Source organism: Ursus americanus, chromosome 4 (genome assembly GCF_024610735.1).
Source record: "Ursus americanus isolate L20-20 chromosome 4, mUrsAme1.1.p, whole genome shotgun sequence".
Taxonomy (NCBI): Eukaryota; Metazoa; Chordata; class Mammalia; order Carnivora; family Ursidae; genus Ursus; species Ursus americanus.
In genome coordinates, this window is record NC_142130.1 from 23,211,213 (window position 1) to 23,233,033 (window position 21,821).

The following is a 21,821-nucleotide window of genomic DNA, read 5'->3' on the forward strand; positions in this document are numbered from 1 at the left end:
CCTCCAGTAGGCATCTTCCTGAAAGCAGTAACCTTGTCTTTCCCTTACCTCTGTATAAGCCAAGAGCAGATAGGGACCTTGGATTCAAACAGAGCTGGGTGAGAATTCAAGCTGCACCACTAAATAGTTCAGTGACCTTGGACAGATTCTGTCACCTCTATGCCTTTGTTTTCTGCAACAGCGATTACTATTGAGCACAACTGTGTCTGTCACAGTGCTAGGCACTAGGATCACAGCAGTGAACAAAATAGATCTCTGCCTTCCTGGAGTGCATATTTTAGTAGGGAGAATGGATAATACATATTAAGGAAAAAACTGGACAGTTTCAGAATTTAATAAATGCTATAAATTTGGAGGGGGGAGGAGGGAGTCAATGTGGAATTCGATCTGAGGACTTAAGTATAAGAAGCCAGCATAGGAAGATCACAGTGGAAACAACTTTTACTCTATGCCCGGCTCCGTTCTAAGATGCTGTTCTCTTCAGGCGTGAACAGAACAGTCTAGATTCATGCTCTCTTGAAACTGGCATACAGTTGTGTGAGTGTGGGGGGTAGGGATGGAAACAAAATAGGATGGTGTAAGAATAAGGGACTCAGCAGGGGCTATTTTTCATTGGTCAGGGAAGTCTTCTCTGAAGTAGTGACATTTCAACTGATCTGAGTGTAAAAATGAGTCACCCATGTTTAGAAACTAAGGGATGAGTGCTTGAGGCAGAGAGAACAGCTAGAACAAAGGCCTTAGGGAGGTACAAGTTTGATGTATTAAAAAAAGAAAAAGAAAACCAGTTTTGCTGGAACATGGTAAGGAGTATATTAGGTGAGGGCACAGATCATACTAGGCTTTAAGATTTTTTTTTTCCAGCTTTATTAAGACACACAGAGTTCTGTAAGCTAGTCTAAAGAGTTGGGGTTTTATTTTAAGTGCAATGAAAAGCCATTCGGGGTTTTGAGCAGGGGAATGACATGCTCTGACTTGTTTGCAAAAAATCATGGGGCTGGGGGTCAGGAGTTAACAAGAGATAGTAAAATATTAAGAGTGGAGGCAGGGAGACCACTTAGGAGGTCTTGCTAGGTAAGTGATGGTGTGACTTGGCCTAGAGAGGTACTGGAGATGTACAGTAATGGACAGATTCAAGATATATTTTAAATGCAAAGATGTGGATCGGGAATACGGGGGCGGAATCAAGGAAGACACCTAGAATTTTGTCATGAACAGTAGGTGCGGGGAATCAAAGAGTTCTCCTAAGTGTGATAATAGTTATTCATTGTGTGTTTACTGTGTCAGACGCTGTGCTAGACGGTTTACAGCTTTTCTCCCATTAAAATTTCACAACACTGCCAGTAAAATGTTCTGCCTCAGGTTTGTAAAGAAAGCTAAGGCTAGACTGGAGGGCAAGGGAAGGGGAATGTTCTCAACGTTAAGTGATGGAAGCTGAATCCGAATCTAATCTGTCTGCCTCCACGGCCTCTTGGTGAAACTGAGGCAATTTTCTTCCGGCCTTGTTCCAAGAGGGTAAATAAGATCTCTTAAGCAATGCGTCCGCCCTCCGGTCGCCTTCGTGTAATTGTCTCCGCCCATTTCTCCCGTGTCCCTCCGCTCCCGCATCCAGCGTAAAGCTCAATATGAATGAAATTCCCAGACTTGTAACAAGATAAACCCTCCCTCCCGTAATTGGTCAGTGCTGGAGGAGGAGCCTTGTGATTGGTGGAGAGTCCGAGGTGGAGGGCGGGAGGGAATTCATGTACCTCGGGTGCCCTCTCTTGGCACCGGTTCGCGCCCACCGCCTTTTTACGTAATTTTCTACGACTCGCGGCTACCGGGGCTGAGCGGATTCCTGCGGCGGCGCGACTGTCTGACGTTTCCTCCTCTAATTGGTCCGGAGCTGCGGCTGCAATTCGGAGGCCTAACTGGCCGCCCGCACCGCCTCGGAGGTGAAGTGTACTGCGCTGATTGGCTGCGAGGCGCCGGCCGCGTGTGATGTCCCGACCAGCGATTGGCTCTCGCCTGCTGGGGGCTTCTCTCACGGGGACTCGGGACTCCCGGGAAGTGGACTGGCAGAGGAGGGGGCGAGCTAGCTGTCGCTCCGGACCAAGGAGGAGACCCCGGTGTGAGGTGGCCTCTCAGCGCCGGGTGGGCTGGTGAGCCGACGCGGCGGCGGCGGAGGCTGTGAGGAGCGTGTGGGCTAGGGACCGGCACAGAGGCCGGCACCGAGAAACCATGGCCCCGCAGAACCTGGGCACCTTCTGCCTGTTGCTGCTGTACCTCCTTGGGGCCGTGATCGCCGGGTGAGGAACAGGCACCCACGGGCACGGGGCCCGTGAGTCTGTCAGTCTTGGCTGGGGATGAGGGAGCATTGCCAGACTGAGTGAGTGGAGAGGGGAGTTGCTGAGGTGAGGCGGTAGGGGCAGAAGAATGGGTCGTGTGGGCCAGGCTGGCGGGGTGGAGAGGAGAGCAGTGGGTGGCATGAGTGAGAGGGGCTTAGGTCCAGAGGCCCTTAGAGCTAGATTTGCCCAAAGGAGTGGGATTTGGATGCAGTGCCAGACACCCCGTGGGGGTGGGGTTGCTGCTGAGCTGCAGAAGAAGACCATACAATGTTGAGCCTGCAACAAGCCACTGGGGGGGGGGGGCTGACATTAAAGTGGGTGGGTTATGATGGGAGGCTGAGTGAGGAAGTGAGAAAAGGTAGGGAAGCCATGCTGGGACTGAAAGAAATTGGATTGAGGGAGCAAGGCAGACTCTTTGGAGAGTTCTTGTACTTCTCAGCTTCTTGAGATAATTCAGCCTAAGCCTCATCATGCTTCACTGTCTCTCTCCATGGTATATTCTTGAGAAGCTTTATGATCTTATGAACGCGAAGAGCATTTCGCCAACAGGTAGTGAACTAGCATTCAACACCACCCATCCCCACCCCACTTACAAATTCTGTGCCTCCGAAAGAGCCACCTAAATTCTCATCTGTAACGTGAAGATAATAAGGTGCCCCCTGTATGAAGGGAGTAGGGCCACCTGAACTCTTAAGGATCCTTCCAGCCTTTAGATCTGTGATCCTAAAGTCTGGTGACCACAGGATATGATATGCCAGGCTCATATTTTAGAATGTGGGGAAATTGTAGTCTTAGCTTCTAACAGTTTGTAAGTTTCTGTAACTGGAGGAGATGCTGCTTAGCAAAGCTTTAAACTTTAAAGTGCTTGTTATTTCTTAAAAGTTTTTTTCCCTGTGCATATATGCTTGAACTTTGTCATTTTTTTCCTTGTGAAACATTTTAAATTACTAAAAAAAATTAATTTCTTCTAGGTAATGCTTTATTGTTTTTCTTAGTATGTTTTTGTTAGTACTTCACTTAAAGCAACACATATCCAAAGATGTTTAAACAAAATGTCATTATGAATATTGTTAATTCTGTAGCTTTAAACACAAGCCTTTTTATAAAGAAGTCTTTGGGGAACTGTAATATTGATGCTGAACTATGCCAGTCATCTTTTCCCTGATTTTTCTGGGCTGTTACTTAGCCATTTTTATATTAAGCATATTCTAAGTAAGCCTCATTCTTTAAACAGCTCTTTTGTTATTAATTTTAGTGAACCTTTTGATTTATTTAGCCCTTGTCTCGAGATCTCAGGGGTGTTTGCAGATTTTTGGGGGGAGGATAAAGCATCTAATTAATTCTTGTGAAATCCCTTGGAGGTGATACTTTTACAAACTTATACCTGAAATGATTAAATGACTTTCCAAAATGAGACTAAGAGCTCTTGAAATAATTTTTTGAATGTTCTGTCTTGTATCACCTGGGACCCCAATGCATTTTATCCCCACTGCATTTTAAAATCACCATCACTACTACACTAGCATGTCCACTGTGAACAACTTTCCCATCCCCTGTGTTGAGAAATGCATTTTCAGAATAATTTTTGATGGCTAAAGTGACGCTGGCAATAGGAGTAGGTTTTTGTGAGCATGCTTATTTATTCATTTCATTCAACGATTACTTTTTGGTGTCTTCTATGGGCTGTACAGTCTCTGCCCTGAAAGTTTATTATAGTCTGTTCCATCCATTGGCCCTTCTTGCAAAGAGTCCTTTTATAATTAATTTGGTTCCAACATAGTCCCTTGCAAGGAGGTCAGTGAATCTGTACCTTATCTCCCAGCTCATGCCATATGTGTATTTGTAGCTGCTGAGATTTTTAGGCTTCTGCATATGGGCTTCAGCAGCTGGCTATAATTAAGACTTGACCAAGACAAACCAGCATAACCACTAGCAATGCAGGATTGATACTTTCTCTAACTTTTAGCAAAAAAACACCACAACTCATACATCCAAACGGATGTTATTCTTTCTTCAGGGTTCTTACTGGATTTTGGCTTAACCTCTATGTTAACCTCTAAAGTTAATTTCGGTCGCTTCATGTTTAACATTCCAAACAAAGCTACTATTCGAACATTTGTGTGATGTAATCTTTTTGAATAAAGAAAATCATCCTTTGGTTTTTATTTGACCTTTAGAAACAGCCAGAAGTCATTGGAAGTCACTAATCGAGGGAAGGAAAAAAGAGAGAGTTAATTTGATCATACGGTTATTGGTTGAAAATAATGTGTGACCATAAATAAAATAGTTTTCTGCCTGAAGATAGTTCTAAGAGAAGTGTACCACAGATGTTTTGAATAATTCTAACAAAGTTCGAAAAGTGCATAGCCTCTCATTGTGACTACTTAAATATATGACTCATGACAAATTCTGATGTGTTCTCTTTTTAGTCATTCTTTTTTGTGTGTCACATGTATACTTTCATTTTCCTACCTTTTTGATCATACACAAACCTAAATATAAAGGAACAAATTTCACTTTTAAAAATGTGATGTATAACTCTTTAATGAAGTACCCTCTCTCCCTCCCTATTCCCCAGGCGAGATTTCTATAAGATCTTAGGGGTGCCTCGCAGTGCCTCTATAAAAGACATTAAAAAGGCCTACAGGAAACTAGCCCTACAGCTTCATCCTGACCGGAACCCTGATGATCCTCGAGCTCAGGAGAAATTCCAGGATCTAGGTGCTGCTTATGAGGTGAGTCAGGAAAAAGGATGAAGTATGAATAAAACCTACAGATAGAGAAAAGACAGTGTAACACAAAGTAACACTCCCTTCTTTCAGGTCACTTTTTTTTTTTTTTTTTTTTAAGATTTTATTTATTTATTTGACAGAGAGAGAGACAGCCAGTGAGAGAGGGAACACAGGCAGGGGGAGTGGGAGAGGAAGAAGCAGGCTCCCAGTGGAAGAGCCTGACGGGGGGCTCGATCCCAGAACTGTGGGATCACACCCTGAGCCGAAGGCAGACGCTTAACGACTGAGCCACCCATGTGCCCCAGGTCACTTCTTTTTAAAAATAGGCAATAGATTAAAAGTAGTGCTGGGTGCTGTATTGAAAATTAACATTAGTATATGCTATTTCCTAATTTTTTCATATTAGTTTTTGTTTGATTAAGGAGAGTAAAGGTGAAAAAGATGAAAAAAAGAAAGAAAGAAATATTGATAGATTAATGAGTAGATGGCTCATCATTCAATCAGTGTGGGAGCTAGAGCCAGAAATAGAAACAAAATCTAAGTGAGGATTACAAATCCACATGCCCGCATGGACCAGACACATAACATGCAGGGCAGTTATAAGAGAACATGACAGTGAATATTCTACCTCCATGTTGGGAATCAACAGGGATTGAGGAGGACTGTGACAAACTGAAGCCTTCTTGCCCATTTTCAAGGGGACAGCTGTTACTCAACCCCAGCCAGTTTTTGCCATGTGCAAATGGAAACACAGTGTTGCCAGATCATGTAGTTTTTCAAGAGAAGTGGAAATCCAGATTTTTATGTAATTCTTTTGATTGGAAAATGTTGGTAACGAATTCAATTTAAAAATTTCTTTTTTGTGCAGATCAAACAAAACACAACTACAGTTTGTAATTTGCAGCCTCTAATCAGGAGATGAAGATACTTTTTCATCAGTATCATCTCATTTAATCTGCACTAGGATACCATGAAATATAGTAGAGCTGGGCATATTCTTATTCCCATTTTCTTTTCTTTTTTTTTTCAGTTTTAATTACACCGAGGAATATTCTTTGAATGCTTAATAAATTACTTACTATTTGGAAAACTTGTACAGAGACTCTTTTAACATTATGGTGAAAAAGTTTTATAAATAAGTTCTAATAATCTTTCATCTATTAAATTAAGAGGTAGCTATTTTTCATATGTTGCAATTCACTTTTCCTCTAGAAATAGAATAAGAGATCCTGGTCGGGGAGGAGTTTCAGCCTTATTGAGGTATAATTGACAAAATTATAAGATGTTTAAAGTGTCCATCATGATGATTTGATATATGTATACATTGTGAAAGGACTCTGCCCATGTAAATAACTAACACATCCAGCATCTCACTTATTTGTTTCTTTTTATGGTGAGAACATTTAAGTTCTGCTTTTTTAGCAGATTTCAGTTACACACTGCAGCATTATCACTCTAGTGATTCCCATTTTCTAAAAGGACACAGGAAAAAATAATTTAACTCTGAAAGTTATGGAGCTAAACTTCTGAATTCAAGTTAAATCCCTGGATAGTGAGAAGGCTGGAACCAAATCTGAAAAATATTTTAGTAGTGGGAAAAACCCCAAAGGAAGGGATCCCAAAGCCTAGATTAAAGAATCCACTGAACTAAAGCAGTGATTTATACCCAGGAGAAATCTAGAGCTAATGGGTCCCACTTTCTTCTATTGACACCCTCAGGGATCCTATAGGACCGAAATTCCTAACCTAGGGCCCACAAATAAATTTGAGAGCGTTGGTGGACTCTCTTGAATTATATGTAACATTTTGGTTCTTGTTGATAATATGATTTCCATATTTTGCATTATTTTTCCCATAAATATTCCCATTTTTGCTAAGAACCCTATAGTCCAAAATGTTTTTTAGGGAACTGTTGCTAAGAATTTGTCATGTTCTTTAAAGCGTCTACCATGTTGGGGCGCCTGGGTGGCTTAGTTTGTTGAGCATCCAGCTCTTGATTTCAGCTCAGGTTATGATCTCAGGGTCATGGGATCGAGCCCTGCATCGGGCTTCATGCTGAGTGTGGAGCCTGCTTGGGATTCTCTCTCTCCCTCGCCCTCAGCCGCTCAGCCACCATTCTCATGTTCACTCATTCTCTCTGTGTGTCTCTAAAAAAAAAAAAAAAAAGAAAAAAAATTTAAAGAGTCTGCCATGTTCTTTAGCTGTGACCTAAGCAAGCTCTACATAAATCATTCATGAGATTGCAGTTTATTTAACTTTAAGAACCTTTCTAGTCACTAGTTCAAATTTTCTTTTTTCTTTGTATCACTCACTTCATTGCCTTTGGTCCTTAAATAAATTAGTGTTCACAAATCAAAATCCCAGTTAAGTAGAAGAGTCTTTTGTGAATACAGATCCGTCTTCTCTACTGAACTAGGATTACTGCTGCATTTTAATTAGTTGAGACTCAGGGTTGATTGGACAGTCATCCAAGAACCTTTATTTTCCTTTGAAAATAAAATAGTTTCCAAGACCATGGGATAAAATCACATTCCTTGGACAAAAAAAAAAAGGACACACACAAAAAACAAAACAAAAAAAATTGAGGAGGAAGTGAATTGTAACAGATAACTTTAAGGATAGTTTTGGGGGGGTTATTCCAGGATCCTCTGCTCTCCATAAAGAGGCTTTAAAATAGTCTTTGGGGGTTTTGTGTGTGTGTGTGTGTGTGTGTGTGTGTGTGTGTGTTTTAAAGATTTTATTTACTTATTTGTCAGAGAGGAAAAGCACAAGTAGGGGGAGCAGCAGGCAGAGGGAGAAGCAGGCTCCCCGCTGAGCAAGGAGCCTGGTGCGGAACTCAATCCCAGGACCCTGGGTTGTGACCTGAGCCAAAACGCAGATGCTTAACTGATTGAGCCACACAGGTGTCCCTGTTTGGGGGTTTTGGAGTGGTGTTTCTTATAGACCCAAATGTGGGGTCCATTTCTTTGTCAAGACAAGACCACAGGAGACTTGAAAGTAAACATATTGGAAGTCCAGATCACATGATAATAGTTTTGGGTGTTGTTTGTTTTTTTTTTAAGTTAACTCTGCCCATTTCTACTTACCTGAAGTAGCTAATTTTTTTTAAGGATATTTACCGAAATATTTTTTTCACGTGAACTCTCATAGTGCCTTTAGTCAAGTACTTTAGCCACTTTTGAACTAACCCATTTGTCTCTGCTTTTAAGAATGCTCTCTCTCTCTCAGGACGCCTGGGTGGCTCAGTCAGTTAAACATCTGCCTTTGGCTCAGGGCATGATCCCAGGGTCCTGGGATCGAGCAAGGAGCCTGCTTCTACCTCTGCCTACCATTCCCCTTGCTTGTGCACTCTCGTTCTCTCTCTCTCTGACAAATAAATAAAATCTTTAAAAAAAAAAAAAAAGAATTGCTGTCTCTCATACACTCAATTTCTTATAACATTTAAGATAAATTTAGAAAAAGAAAATTTTTGCAGTGGCTTCTTACACATCATTCAGCCTGGAGCCAAAAGTGTATCCTGTTTATATATGCCAGGCAGGTCTTCCCTTTCTTTTGCTGAGTCAACAAGGCCCCATCTCCTTCCAGCCTCTCTTTTCCTGAGCCAGTGCAAGTGTGGGTTTGAAATAACCTTCCCCTTCAATCTGCTGTCCAAATAGGAGATTTAAAATAACAAAGGTATAAAATTATTTAGTTGTCAAAACTATATGTGTGGGTATACTTCAGATTTCTCTAAATAGATGGGAAACTTTCACTTTTTTTGGCATGTTGAAAGCAGATTTTAAAGAGTATGGAAGCTTATTTTGTTTTTATATTCTTCAGTATTATAAATGGAATGGGCCCAGTCTTTTCAAGCTGTGAAATAGTCCTTGAGCAGTCTTCACAGAGCAGTGGTTTTTGTTTGTTTGTTTGTTTTACTCTCTCTAATTCAGACTCAGAAGGTTACAAACTTAAACTTATATGGCAGACAGCATTCTTCTGCAAAAGGATTTCTACATACCCCCCAAATGGAAAAGGGAATATGAAGATATAGCAGTATAGACCTTTCTGAAGGGCCTATCATTGGATTCCCTTGACCTGTCAGTCTCCTAATGTGTATGAGGGGAGGCACCTATATGGTGTGGACGTGTAGGCCTGAACGGATTTGAAGGCTGTCGCATTTTATTGCTTCTGTCACTAATGACAGTCTGTCACAGTCCTATCCTAATCTATGGTTCAGAGAGCTACTGTAGCGTACAGGTGAACAACACGAGCACAAGAACCAAACTGCATGGGAAGGAACCTGAGGAATTCATCTCCTGTCTTTCCTGTTGCTGCCCTCCCCTTCACGGCCACATTGCGAATCTCATGGCATTTTTATGTGACTGGGCCAATTTTGGTAAAGACATGAATTGAGCACTGTGGAAGCTCCAAAATGGACAGTGCGTCAAAGAATGTAGTCTGCTGAAGAAAATACGTACGTGTCTTAATACCATACATGATGAGAACTGCATTCCACAAAAATCTTAGACACAGTATCAGAGTTCTAAAAAAAGGCATAAATATGAATGTACCTTCATCGCATATTACCAACTCATGATCTTTTCCTCCACGGGCTTTTGTCCCCAGGTTCTGTCAGATAGCGAGAAACGGAAACAATATGATACTTATGGTGAAGAGGGATTAAAAGATGGTCATCAGAGCTCCCATGGAGACATTTTTTCACAGTAAGTAACTTGCCCATCTGCAAAGTGTTAGTGTCTGAGAATGGATCATTGGATGATTATGAAAGATTTATCCTTGCTCCCTTGGTCAGGAGGTTTTGATGAGAATAAAACTCAACTGATTCGTGACCAAAAGGTCAATCATCCTCCTCCCCGTGGGAATGCACTCTTCTATTTTCGTAAAGCTCCAAAAAAGACAGGTAGCACTGAAAGTGCTGTCCATCCAGCTTACTGTGTCAACCAAATTGACCCTGACAATGTTGGGGGGTCCCTATATGCGGTTTCCCTATATGTTGGAAAACCACTATATGTTGTCTCTTTTCTGTCTTAGAATCTGCAAACTGTTAATGCACAAAATTATTCTAAACAGAGAGAGAGAGAGAAATTCCTACTCCCTCTGCCTCTTTTTCATTCTATCAACAAGAGAACTGCCTCTTTTTCATATATCAACAAGAGAGGGACAGTTATGGTCATCGGCATTGGTGGAAGGAATTAGGGTAGCGGCCCTTTATCTCCTGTTGCACATGACATTCTGGGAGTGCTAAATGGCTGGAATAATACACGCTTTCCCTCACGCTCTTTGAACCCCTCTTAGTGAATTTCTGTATGCCTGGATGAGCTATAGAAGATCTTAATCTGGGGTTTCAAATCAAGTTGTAAACAAAAAAATGTTTGAGTATACTTTCCTATGGGGAGAGGGTTTATGGCTTTCTTCAGATTCTTAAAGTGTTTTGTGAACCCTTTCCCAAAAGAATTAAGTCCCTGTTGCATACAGTAGTTTCCCCCATTTAGTATTTGGGGGTGACAGTAGATTTCTCAGGACTTGTGGAGATGTATGAGTAATATGATTAGGAAATCCTTCTCTTCCCCAGGATTGATTTGATTGTTGTAGCCTACTAGGAAAGTGTCCTGTTCCCCTTGGCTATTAGAAGTGATACCAGAAAGAGAAAGCTCCCATCTGCACCAGCCACCCCCTCCCCTCCACCTCCACCTCCACCCCGGCAAATCCTCCCTCTTTGTTTTTGTTTAAGATTCAGGGAATCTATTCGCCAAGTTTGGTTAGTTAGTGGGGTGGGAGGGAGTTACCTAGTTGTCATCACTATGCTAACATCTGAGGCTTCTTAACATCAAAAATTAACATTAAGATTGAATACCTGCACATTTGAAAGTCATTGTTTGTATTAATTCAAAGTGATGCTTTTGTTATTGACAAAAATTGATTTTGGTTTTGTAGAGAATAGAACTTCCTTAAGGCCCAGAATTCTACTAAGGCTGATGCTTTTTTAGCCTATTTAATTATGTACCCAAGAGTTTTATACAGAACAGTAGCTTCTTTAAAACTTGTTTCTAAATATACAAAGTGAACACTACAAATGTTCAAAATTACCATTAGAGTCAGCATTGCCTGAGCTTCTATATACTCTGCCCTTTCTCCATAAGTCCATTATATCCTGATATTCCTTGATATTAAAACAGATTACTATTTCATTGACAAAGCCCAACTTTGAATTCATCAGCACACTCTATGCACTGTGCTATATGTCTGGACAATATTTATTAAAAGGAAAAATTTTTTTGTGGTGGGGGCAATATAGTTGATATTGTATAAATTAAAAATTGTGTATGATGTATGACTCTGATGTATTAAAATGTCAGGTTTTATACAATATGTTGGTAGGACACAATATCGTATCCATGTGAAGAAAACTAAATCATTGAAGACGTGAACTCTGCTTTCTTTTCCTGATGATTTTACACTTATCCACAGCTTTTTTGGAGATTTTGGTTTCATGTTTGGAGGAACCCCTCGTCAGCAAGACAGAAATATTCCAAGAGGCAGTGATATTATCGTAGATCTAGAAGTCACTTTGGAAGAAGTATATGCAGGAAATTTTGTGGAAGTAAGTTCAAACAATGCGGCTATTTATATTAACTCCCAGAACTTGTTCTTTTGACTAAACACAACAAATTTCTGAGTACCTTCTCTCTTTTGGGGGTCGGGAGAGTGACCAGATGTACTGAGTTGTCTTCGTCATAATCCTCAGTTCATGATGCACAGTTATTGTTTCATGAACTCATCGCCCAGCCCAAGAACGAACGACAAGAAGACCACCACTTGTATCTACTACATGCTGCTTCCCTCTTCTATTCCTCTGCCTCCCTTCAGAGCTAGCTAGCTACTATCCTGCGTTTTGTCTTTATTGTTCCCTTGTCACTCTTGTTTGTTTGTTGTATTATATCTGTATGAATACCTGAATAATGTTGTGTTTTTATTGTTTTTGACTTTGTAAAAATGCTATCATACCATACCTTATCTTCTGGGACTGGCTTTTTTCACTCACTATTACGTTACCAAGATTGGTGCCTCTTGCTGTCGCTGTAATTCTGCTGAACAGAATTTTATCATGACAACATTGTATCAGGCATGTAGGTTATTTCCGGGTTTTGTTTCACTTGCTAACAGTGCTTTTACGAACATTCTTGTACATATATCCAAGTACATGTGAGCAAAAATTTCTCTTGGGTGCATATACGGGAGAGTGGAATTGCTGGGTAATATGAACCAATGTTCATTCGTACAAGGTAACTCCATATTTTTTTCTCAGTTGAATACTGCCAGCACTTCCACCGCCAGTTTGTGAGAGCTCCTGTGGATCTGCCCCCTCTCTCAAACTGAATTGTTAGACTTCTCCATTTTTGCCTATCAAGTGGGCAGAATTTGTCTCATTGTGGTCTTGATTTGCATTTTCTTAGTTCAAAATTAGGATACACACTTTCATATATTTAGTGGCCATATTTGTTTACTCTCTTGTGAAATGTCTGTCTATATTTTGCCCATATTTTTTTGCCCTTTTCTTAGTGATTTCTAAGAATAGCTTATTCTTACTATTAACATTTGTTGGCTAAATATAGCCAATCAGCTTGTAACTTTGTTTTCATTATATTGAAGATTTATTTAAAATGAACAGAAGTCATTAATTTTAAGGTGGCCAAATTTATCAGTCTTTTCTTTTAGGGTTAGTTTTTGTGTCTTAAGAAATTCTTTTCTACCCTAAAATCGGAAATCAAGTCACCTGTATTTTCTACTAAAATTTTGGGATCTTTTCATTTGAGGTTATTCATCTCTTTCTAGTTCTGGAAAATTTATCTCTGTTATTTTTTCGAATATATAATCCTCTTTGTTGGCATTTCTCCTTCTATCTGATCTTAACTTTCTTTTAAATGTTAAACAAAACAAAACAAAAACAATTCTAGTTCTTCAGCCTTCCCTGCTTCCTTCTAGGAGAGTGCCTTATTTTGGACTTTCGGCTCACTATATTCTTCAGCTGTGTCCATCCTAAATAATACCCCATTGTCTGGTTTTTATTTCAATTCATGTTTTTATACATAATATCTCTCCTGGATCCTTACATTATTTCTTATCTTATTGCTAATGTCTTCCCTTATCTCCTTAAATATTACCATGCTTATTTTAAATTCTCGGTTGTCTTCTCTAATACATTTGCTTAAAATATATGTTTTGTTCAGTTTGTTGTCTTTTCTGGGGAGTGGGGGACGTATAGTTGGACTCCTCGGGTGTCTAGATGTTTCTTTGGCCTTTGGGCTTGTATTTCCTCTATGGGTATCAGCAACTCTCTTTCCCTGGGAAAGCGTCTTGGGGCAAGCCTTTGAGTAGTGGTTTTAACTGTGTTCTATTTGTATTCTTGGAGGTTTTTTTGGTTTTGTTTAGTGTCTGGGGTCTGTTGTTTTGGAGGAGGGGGGCCAAACAGTGCTTGTCCCAAGGCAGTTTAGGAGAGAGATGGAAGCAGAACTTCAAATACTCTTCTCTAGGGTGTCCGCAGCGGCCCTGCTAGCTGCCGAGGTGTAGCCGCCAGTACGCATGCCAGTTCAAAACCGCATTCCATCTCTCAAGTTTTCTAACCAGTTGTGTGTTTATTATTTCCTGGAATCCATGTTTTCTTTTAGTTTTTCGAGGATTTTGGAAGAGATAGCCAGTAGTCCATGCATATGTACCAGTTTGACAAGAAGCATTTTCTTTAGCTGTGCTTTTGCTGTTAATAGTTGAAAGAAGAGGACTGGATGGTTACAGAGGATGCACTGGCTTCTAATACTGTGGTTCAGACTGAAGGGTGGGGGAAAGGGCACTGAAAGTATTTGGGCCGTTTCTTCTTCAAGAGCAAGATAGGTTGCTGAGGTGGGAGAAGGAGGTGAGCCTAATGAGCTCCCATGTTCCCTCCGGAGCTGTTGTCTGCAGTCATCACTAATACACTGTGTACATCACTCTTCGCAGTTAGTGTGTCCCTAAACAAAAATCCAGTTGTTGTAAAGGATGTCAGTGACCTTGCCATTTAAATGGCCCCATGGAAAATTCTTTTTCAAGGAAAAATGACCTTGAGAGAGCATAGTAGTTAAAAACACAGACTTTGGACCTAGACTGCCTGATTTCGAATGCTGACTCTGCTGTGAATTGGTTACGTGACCTTGGTCATGTTCCTGAACCTTTCTGTGCCTTCATTACTTCCCCTGTAAAATGGAGACCATACCAGCATCTACTTCATGAGGTTGTTGCAAGGCTCAAACAAGTTCATATATGTAAAAGATCAGAGCATTGCTCGGCACGGAGTAAGTGGTATAGAGTGTCTACTCTAATTACTGTTGTTGTCATTTATTCCGTTGGCCTAGGCTTTCATGTGTTTGTAGGCTGTCAGGGGCTTTTCTCTCAAGCGTTTGTGTCGTCCTGCGGCATGAACCCGTGCCTTGTGATTAGATGTTTGACTGATGAAACAGGCAAAGCCAGGAATACGTTTCTTCATGTGTATTGGTTCCCACAAACCTTGAGGGATCATTGCACACAGCTACAGAGAGCTGATCGTTGTGTCCCTCACCTGTTAAGTATCTGAATCAAGATCGCAGTGGGAAACCGTCCTAGATGGAGTTGCCTGAAACCAGGAAGTGTTTTCATTAGATTTATCATAGCTGATGATATGGCAGCAGCTAATACCAGCTTTTCAAGGCTCTGGTTGTTCTCCAGGGGTTGTGCTTTGCACAGCTCAGATTTCTTAAAAGATAGCAGTTCTGTGAACTGCTTTAACTCAGTGGTGTTTGGTTGTGCCTTAGAAATGCTGATATACACGTTATTTTTCGGTTCTCTTCTTTCTTAATCGCCTCTCTCTTCTCCAGCTTCAGATGTTGAGTCATTTAAGTATCCGTTTGCTTCATTCCTGTACAAAGGCTTCTGTCAGCATTAGGTCTCCCTGGGGGATAGCTTGCCAGAGAAAGGAACGTTCCAGCTCCAGCACGAGTGCAGCCCTCATCAGTTAAGGAAACCAAAGGCTCTTTTACAGAAAAGCTAATGTTGTCTATGTACTTCTTAGGTAGTTAGGAACAAACCCGTGGCAAGGCAGGCTCCGGGCAAACGAAAATGCAACTGCCGGCAAGAGATGAGGACTACCCAGCTGGGCCCAGGGCGCTTCCAGATGACCCAGGAGGTGGTCTGTGACGAGTGCCCTAATGTCAAGTAAGTGGAGCACCTTCTCTGTTCTACCAAGAGACACTTGCATCCTCTCACTTGTCTAATAAAGTGCTAATGGTCCATACCGAGATTTCCCCCCCATCTCCTCACACCCTCCTCTCTCTCTCTCTCTCTTTCACATTCCACCAAAGGATAGAGCAAAGACATGTACCTTTTTATTTTTCCCAGAAGTATTTCTTCTAAATATCTCCTTCTGTGTTTCTGAACTAGTAAGCTGTGCCCTTTATTTCTGAATATACTTAGCAAATGTTAATGTTTCATTTTTCCTGCTTGGAATAGCAGAGCAGTCATACATATCCAGCTAACATTTCAGATTAGAGAAGTACTATTTGCTGATTATGTTATCAACGTAACTATTTAATTGAACTGTACATTATATATATGTCAAAACTAGATCAGTTATTTGTGGGATCAGGAAAAAGATGAGATAAACTTTGCTTCTGATTCCTGTCCTTCCAGGTGCAAATTTACATAAGTATGAGTAGTTTTCTCTGTTATTAATCACTCAGCTCAGAGTAATCAGTCTACTGCAGGCTTCTTTGGAGGCAACAGTTACAAGTTTATATAATATATAGTAGTTTTGCCCTGGCTTTTGGCATGTAGGAGATGTAAATAGATCTCAGATGGCTGTGTCAACTAGAGATACGGAATAGTCTTTTAAGAAAAACTCTGATAGAACAGAAAAAATCAGTTATGTGTATGTGGGGTTTAGTTTGTATTTTCATTTTTTTCTTTCTAAATTCTCTTTGTCTCAGACTAGTGAATGAAGAACGAACACTGGAGGTAGAAATAGAACCCGGGGTGAGAGATGGCATGGAGTACCCCTTTATTGGAGAAGGTGAAATACTGATACTGATGTTTTACTGTCATAATTCTCTGTTCTCTGTGTGCTTGTGAATACCGGCCACCCCCACCTCACACCATATCCTAACAGCCACCAAGTAAATGCGTGTATCATTTCCAACACTCTTCGATCAGTTTTAGGGCACAGAGAGCCTTTCATGGCCTTCGTGGATGTTCTCCTTAAACCGTAGCACTACAGTTTATCTTTAGAATATCACGGCCAAAAGTTACAACGTAGTAACTTTTTATCTAGTAGACTAAGTTATATCAAAATTTAGGTTATTCAGACCCTAATGGATTAATTTTAACTCAGCAATGAGAGAAGATATGTAGCTCTGGTTGGCATTAATAAGATGCTCTCAGACCTCACCTTTAAGGTTTCTGAAAGAAAAGAAGCTTTAAGACTTTAGGGTCAAGAAATCAATGAATCTTTCTTTGTTTAGGCAACAGGTCAAGTTATTTATTGCTGTGCCTGAGACACAGGTGATCTTCACTAATAGTCTGAAACTTGATATAACCAGTTAGAGACACTGCTCTCACAGGTAGACTTGATAGGCCACACCTAAGGTAGTGGCTTTAAAAAATTCTCGTGAACTGCAGATAGATTTGCGGTGTGCGTCTTGTATGACGTACCACATGCCATCATGTCTTCTGACTAGGTGAGCCTCACGTGGATGGAGAGCCAGGGGACCTGCGGTTCCGAATCAAAGTTGTCAAGTAAGTGATCGGATGCTGGAGGCCTTCTCATTAGCCCCCGCTTTTCAGATGAGTTGGGTTAGAGACAGATGGATAGCCACCAGGACACTGCTAAACTTTTCCGTCTTTTGTGCCCTTTTGTGCCCTTCATACCCTAAATGATCATTTGTAACTCTGCATCAATACCGAAAATTTGGGATTGGGGCTGAGGATTGAGCTGTTAACATATTTACTCGGATCTACAAATCCAAAAGGTGTTGGAAGGAAAGCATCGACAAGACAAGTAAGGAGTTGTAAAAGAGAGGCAAACACGAATGGGACTCAAGGAGACCTGAGATTTCGACTGAGGAAGCATGGCACCCTTCAGGGATGGAAGACTTTACATAGAAAGAACCTTCTATTACATAATATACAGCTTCTCTTCAGCATGAAGTGCTGCTTATACAAGAATTTTCCCCGGGACTCGGGCTTCTGGTTTATTATTTCTCTCGTTACCACCTTGGAAAGCAGTGATACCTCTGCTTCTAAGGATTCCTTGGAACAAGTTTCTTACATAAATATGGAGAAATGAGCCCTCACTGCCTAGGACTTTCCCCTTCTGCTTTCCTCTAGGACTCTCCCCAGCTTTCCTTACCTACTTGATGTTTCTCACATCTTCCCAGAGAAACTGGAACACATGCTATTAAACCTGGTACCTTCTCGGGTCTTGGTCTTTGCCAGAATTCCCTCATACCCCAACCCCCGCCTCCCCCATTTCCACCTTACCTGCATCTCTAGAGCTGACCTGGCCTTGAGCCCAGCTCTGGAGACCTTCCCAAACGCATTCCCGATGCCCATCACCCAGCCCTCACTGCCAGAAGTTGTCTTTCTCTTTTCTATAACTTAATTACTCATAGTTTTACTTATGTGCTTTGCCTTCTCCTGATTTATTAGCTTCTTAAGCATAGGATTTAATAAATCTTACACAATTTCATAGTTTCAATTAGTACTACACAGAAAGGAGTATCTAATAAATGCTAATGGTTTGAAGGAGTGGTAGTCATCCTTTTGCAAGATTTTTCTAAAACCCTTTTGAACACTTTCCAAAGGAAGATGGAAGTTAATGATTTTTACCTTGTTCTGTTTTTAGACACCCAATATTCGAAAGGAGAGGAGATGATTTATATACAAATGTGACAATCTCACTAGTCGAGTCTCTGGTGGGCTTTGATATGGATATTCCTCACTTGGACGGCCACAAGGTAAACAGACCCATTTTCCTGCCTCCTGCCCTTTTAAAGCCTTCACGCGGGTGATTTGGAGATTACATGTTTGGTTTTTCTTTTTCTTTTGAAAACATACTTCTTTGGCTTGCAATGTCCTAATGGTGTTTCCCTTGTCCCTTCATCCTTGCTGCTGTGCTGAGCTGTGACAGGAGCTCTGGACACCAGTGCTCACTAGAATTTCAAGAGTATCAGTCCTAGTCCTAGTTCAGTTCCATACCCTTTTGCTTTCTAGGTACATATCTCCCGGGATAAGATCACCAGACCAGGAGCCAAGCTATGGAAAAAAGGAGAAGGGCTCCCCAACTTTGACAACAACAACATCAAGGGCTCTTTGATAATCACTTTCGATGTGGATTTTCCAAAAGAACAGTTAACAGAGGAAGCAAGAGAAGGTGAGCAGTCGAATGAGAGAGAGAGAGAATTAGCGTGCGTGCCTATGTGTCTGTGGTATGTGAGTATGAGAACAGCGGTTAAAGAGGATGGGCAATACAAACAAAACCCTCCAGGGACATCAGACATCAAACACAGGACCAGGAAATGAATTTGACTTTCTGTAAAGGAGATATTCAAAATTCTTCTGTCACTATTTTATAAAAGGCTGTGTGAGCTGGGCTTTGGAACCAAGGGTGTGTGGGTGTGAGTGTGAAATGGAATCACATAAAACAAATTAGCTGGACCAAACCATAAAGGGAAGGATGAGGTATACATTAGAAGGGCTAGAGGCTGAGAGGGGTGGCGTCAGCCATGGCTGCTTGAGGCAAGGGCCCAGTTGGTGCGTCCTAAATAGGAAGAAGAAGGAGAACGGTGAAAGAGGTCAAAACTGAAAAGAGGACAAAGAAGAAGGAATGGAAGACAACTGAAGAGCTTTATTTCCATTTTGATGGCCTCTTCTCATTTCTCATTTGATAGGGTTTTGTGGGAGGTGTGTGATCTGGTGCCTGAGAGACAGAAAGAGACCAGGGGCCATCTTGGACATGCATGTGCCTGTGGGGGGTGGAGGTGACCCCCACGCACTGAACTCGAACATGGGTAGTTCTTTGTTTAATTGGGATCCACGATTGTCACATGGCCTTTTGTGAGCCTCGCAATGGAACCTGCTCTTTAAACTCTAGAGAAATCACATTTTTGTTGATGGAATCACTTGTTCCCTCTTCCTTTAGGTATCAAACAGCTGCTGAACCAAGGATCAGTGCAAAAGGTATACAATGGACTGCAAGGATATTAAGAGTGAATAAAATTGGACTTTGTTTAAAATAAGTGAATCAGCGATATTTATTATCTACAGGGGTTTTTTTTGTGTGTGTTTTTGTTCTTATTTTCAATATGCAAGTTTGGCTTAATTTTTTTCTCCTAATGATCATCATGAGATGAATAAGAGGGCTTAAGAATTTGTCCATTTGTGTTCAGAAAAGAATGGCCAGCAGAAGGTTTAATAATACCTCTCCCTTTGGGGATTTAATGTCTGGTGCTGCTGCCTGAGTTTCAAGAATTAAAGCCGCAAGAGGACTCCAGGAGCAAAAGAAACACAACATAAAGGGTTGGAGTTCATTGTTAGCTATTTCATTCAAAATGCCAACTGGAGAAGTCTGTTTTTAAATACATTTTGTTGCTATTTTTTTCTTGACTCCTGTTTCTTGTTGGTTTAGCTACCCTGTTGTCCTTCCGTCTCCATCTGGTCACTTTCCCTCGGTGCGCCCAGTGTCCCCCTGACTTCCTGTGAACTAGTTGGGTTGTCCTCCCATCAGGCAAGATAGACACAAACCTGGAAAAGGTGGTAATGATCCAGTCCCTATGCCCAATTAAACACACATAGTATCTTCTAGAAAAGAGCTTGAAGAAACTGAGTAGATTAGAGATTGGGGTACATGAGTCAAGGTTACACAAAGATCTAACAGTCCCCGAGAAAGTTTATTTCCTCTGATATGAGAATAAGCTGATATGGATACTTTGCTGTTTAGAAAGCACTATTCACATATACAATCCAGTTGTCCTCACGATTAAAAAGCCTTTGATTTGTGTTAGGAACTAGCATTACCACTCGCTCTAGAAAATGAATGTGAGGCAGACCTGCAGATTACTTTTGGCTCCCCTAGTGGCCCCTGAGCCAGAGAGCACGTGACTTGAGTCTATCTGACTTTCGAACCTCCCGCGCTCTTCTGTAGGCCCGTCACACCACTCTTTGTGTACTTTTGGGCTACTTGCCTCAGCTAGTGAGCCACTCGACAGTGGTGGACGATTTCCGTCACAGGGTGTGTGGAGCTGCCCTCCCATCATCCGTGGGCTTCCAGCAGCATTCCCACCTTTGTTCAGGCAGCCAGTGCTACTGTTTGCCATTTTGTTGCGTTTCACCCCCGATTTACAAAAATGAGTGGAATAGGGGGAAAAAATGAAAACGTCATCGATTTAGAACAGTTAAGAACAAGATGAAAAACAGCAGCACACTTGCAACCTCAGTCAGATACTATTTGGACTTGAGTACAACTGTGTGTTCTCTTGTGAAGGAAAAGAACAAAACTAAAAGGCTTATTTGAAATGCTGGGAATCTATTTTGGAATTCAAATGAAACCATGTAAATCCATATTTGAGTTCAGGGGACTTTTTGTACATTTGATGTTCATTATGTGCTGAGTTACCTACCTAGTTGAACATTTTGTAGAAATAATCAGCATTTCCCGTACATTTCTTAGCCCAAGAGAACTCTTGATTGTTCTCTGCACTTGCTCGTCCCCCTCTTTCTAAGATTTTTTGCAAGAGTCAGTCACATACTAACAGCTTGAGGTACCAGTCCTGGCTAGTAACCCCATAGAGATAATGTTCTTGCTACAAGTAAGAGTATTAATGGGGCTTTGTCACTGCTGTTAATTCATGGTCCAGATGACCATGATTTGAGAAGTTAAAAAAGAATATTCTTTGATCGTTTGAGCGTCAGTTCACTTTCAGCTTTATCTGAAGCACACTGTAATATGGAAAGATTTGTATCAAAGGTCTGTAGATTTTTCTCGTTATGAACCATGAGGACAGAATGGTGGTGGTGGAGATGATGGGGAGATCTTAAAAGCAGGCTCTAGAGCCCAAGCTTTTTGCACTATGGTAATACTGTTTTCCCAGAAGTTAGTGCCATCCACAATTGGAGTGCTGGTCCCTGACACAGCCAGCTCCCTACCAAGTAGACTGAAGGTAAGCATCTGTCCAGGGACATTGCGGAGAGGGTTCCCAGCTCTGAAGGTTGTAGCAGTCATATGTATGTTCTCTTCAAGCCGGAAGGTTCTATGTATTACAGAGTTGTCAAGTGAGGAACAGTGAAAAGTTGTCCTCTTACTGAATAAAAAATATTTATTGAGTGCTTACTATGGGCCAGGTTCTGTTCAAGTACTTTATACAGATGAGCTCATTTATGTGGAAGGGAGACTGTTACCCTCGGTGTACGGATGAGGAAATTAAGTCCCATCTCACAGCTTACAAGTGGTGGGACCGGCACTTGAAGCCAGGCAGTCATTTCCAGCATGCAGAGAATTTGATCAAAGGGGATACAAACCCAAACTGCCACAGAATACCACACGATGAGGTTTTTATTTCTTCGGTGGCCTTTGAAGCATGAACCTTTGGGTGAATCTGAAGTTTCAAGCTGAGACCTTATCACTGTGGCTCATTTTCAAGAGGAACTGGCTGAGCTGTGAAGTAGCTATGGGCTCCTAGCCATGGGCGTGTTATCCCTGGAATTTTGGTGG

General features: G+C 41.3%; 1 protein-coding gene across 1 annotated transcript; it reads left to right on the forward strand.

Moving 5' to 3' along the window:
• The first annotated feature begins 2,006 nt into the window (after positions 1-2,006).
• On the forward strand, positions 2,007-19,717 carry DNAJB11 (DnaJ heat shock protein family (Hsp40) member B11). Its single transcript, XM_045811218.2, has 10 exons — positions 2,007-2,285; positions 4,903-5,059; positions 9,662-9,759; positions 11,525-11,657; positions 15,132-15,274; positions 16,045-16,127; positions 16,792-16,849; positions 17,958-18,069; positions 18,326-18,485; positions 19,254-19,717. The coding sequence occupies exons 1-10, from the start codon at positions 2,218-2,220 to the stop codon at positions 19,316-19,318; spliced, it is 1,077 nt and encodes a 358-aa protein (XP_045667174.1). The 5' UTR covers positions 2,007-2,217; the 3' UTR covers positions 19,319-19,717.
• Positions 19,718-21,821: the final 2,104 nt, after the last annotated feature.

Bases quoted from the DNA above. Each gene is read 5' to 3' on its own strand.
- DNAJB11 (XM_045811218.2), top strand. From the start codon at position 2,218: ATGGCCCCGCAGAACCTGGGCACCTTCTGCCTGTTGCTGCTGTACCTC. The intron at 15,275-16,044 runs GTAAGTGGAGCA...TCTTTGTCTCAG, and splicing joins GACGAGTGCCCTAATGTCAA to ACTAGTGAATGAAGAACGAA. The intron at 18,070-18,325 runs GTAAACAGACCC...TTTGCTTTCTAG, and splicing joins CTCACTTGGACGGCCACAAG to GTACATATCTCCCGGGATAA.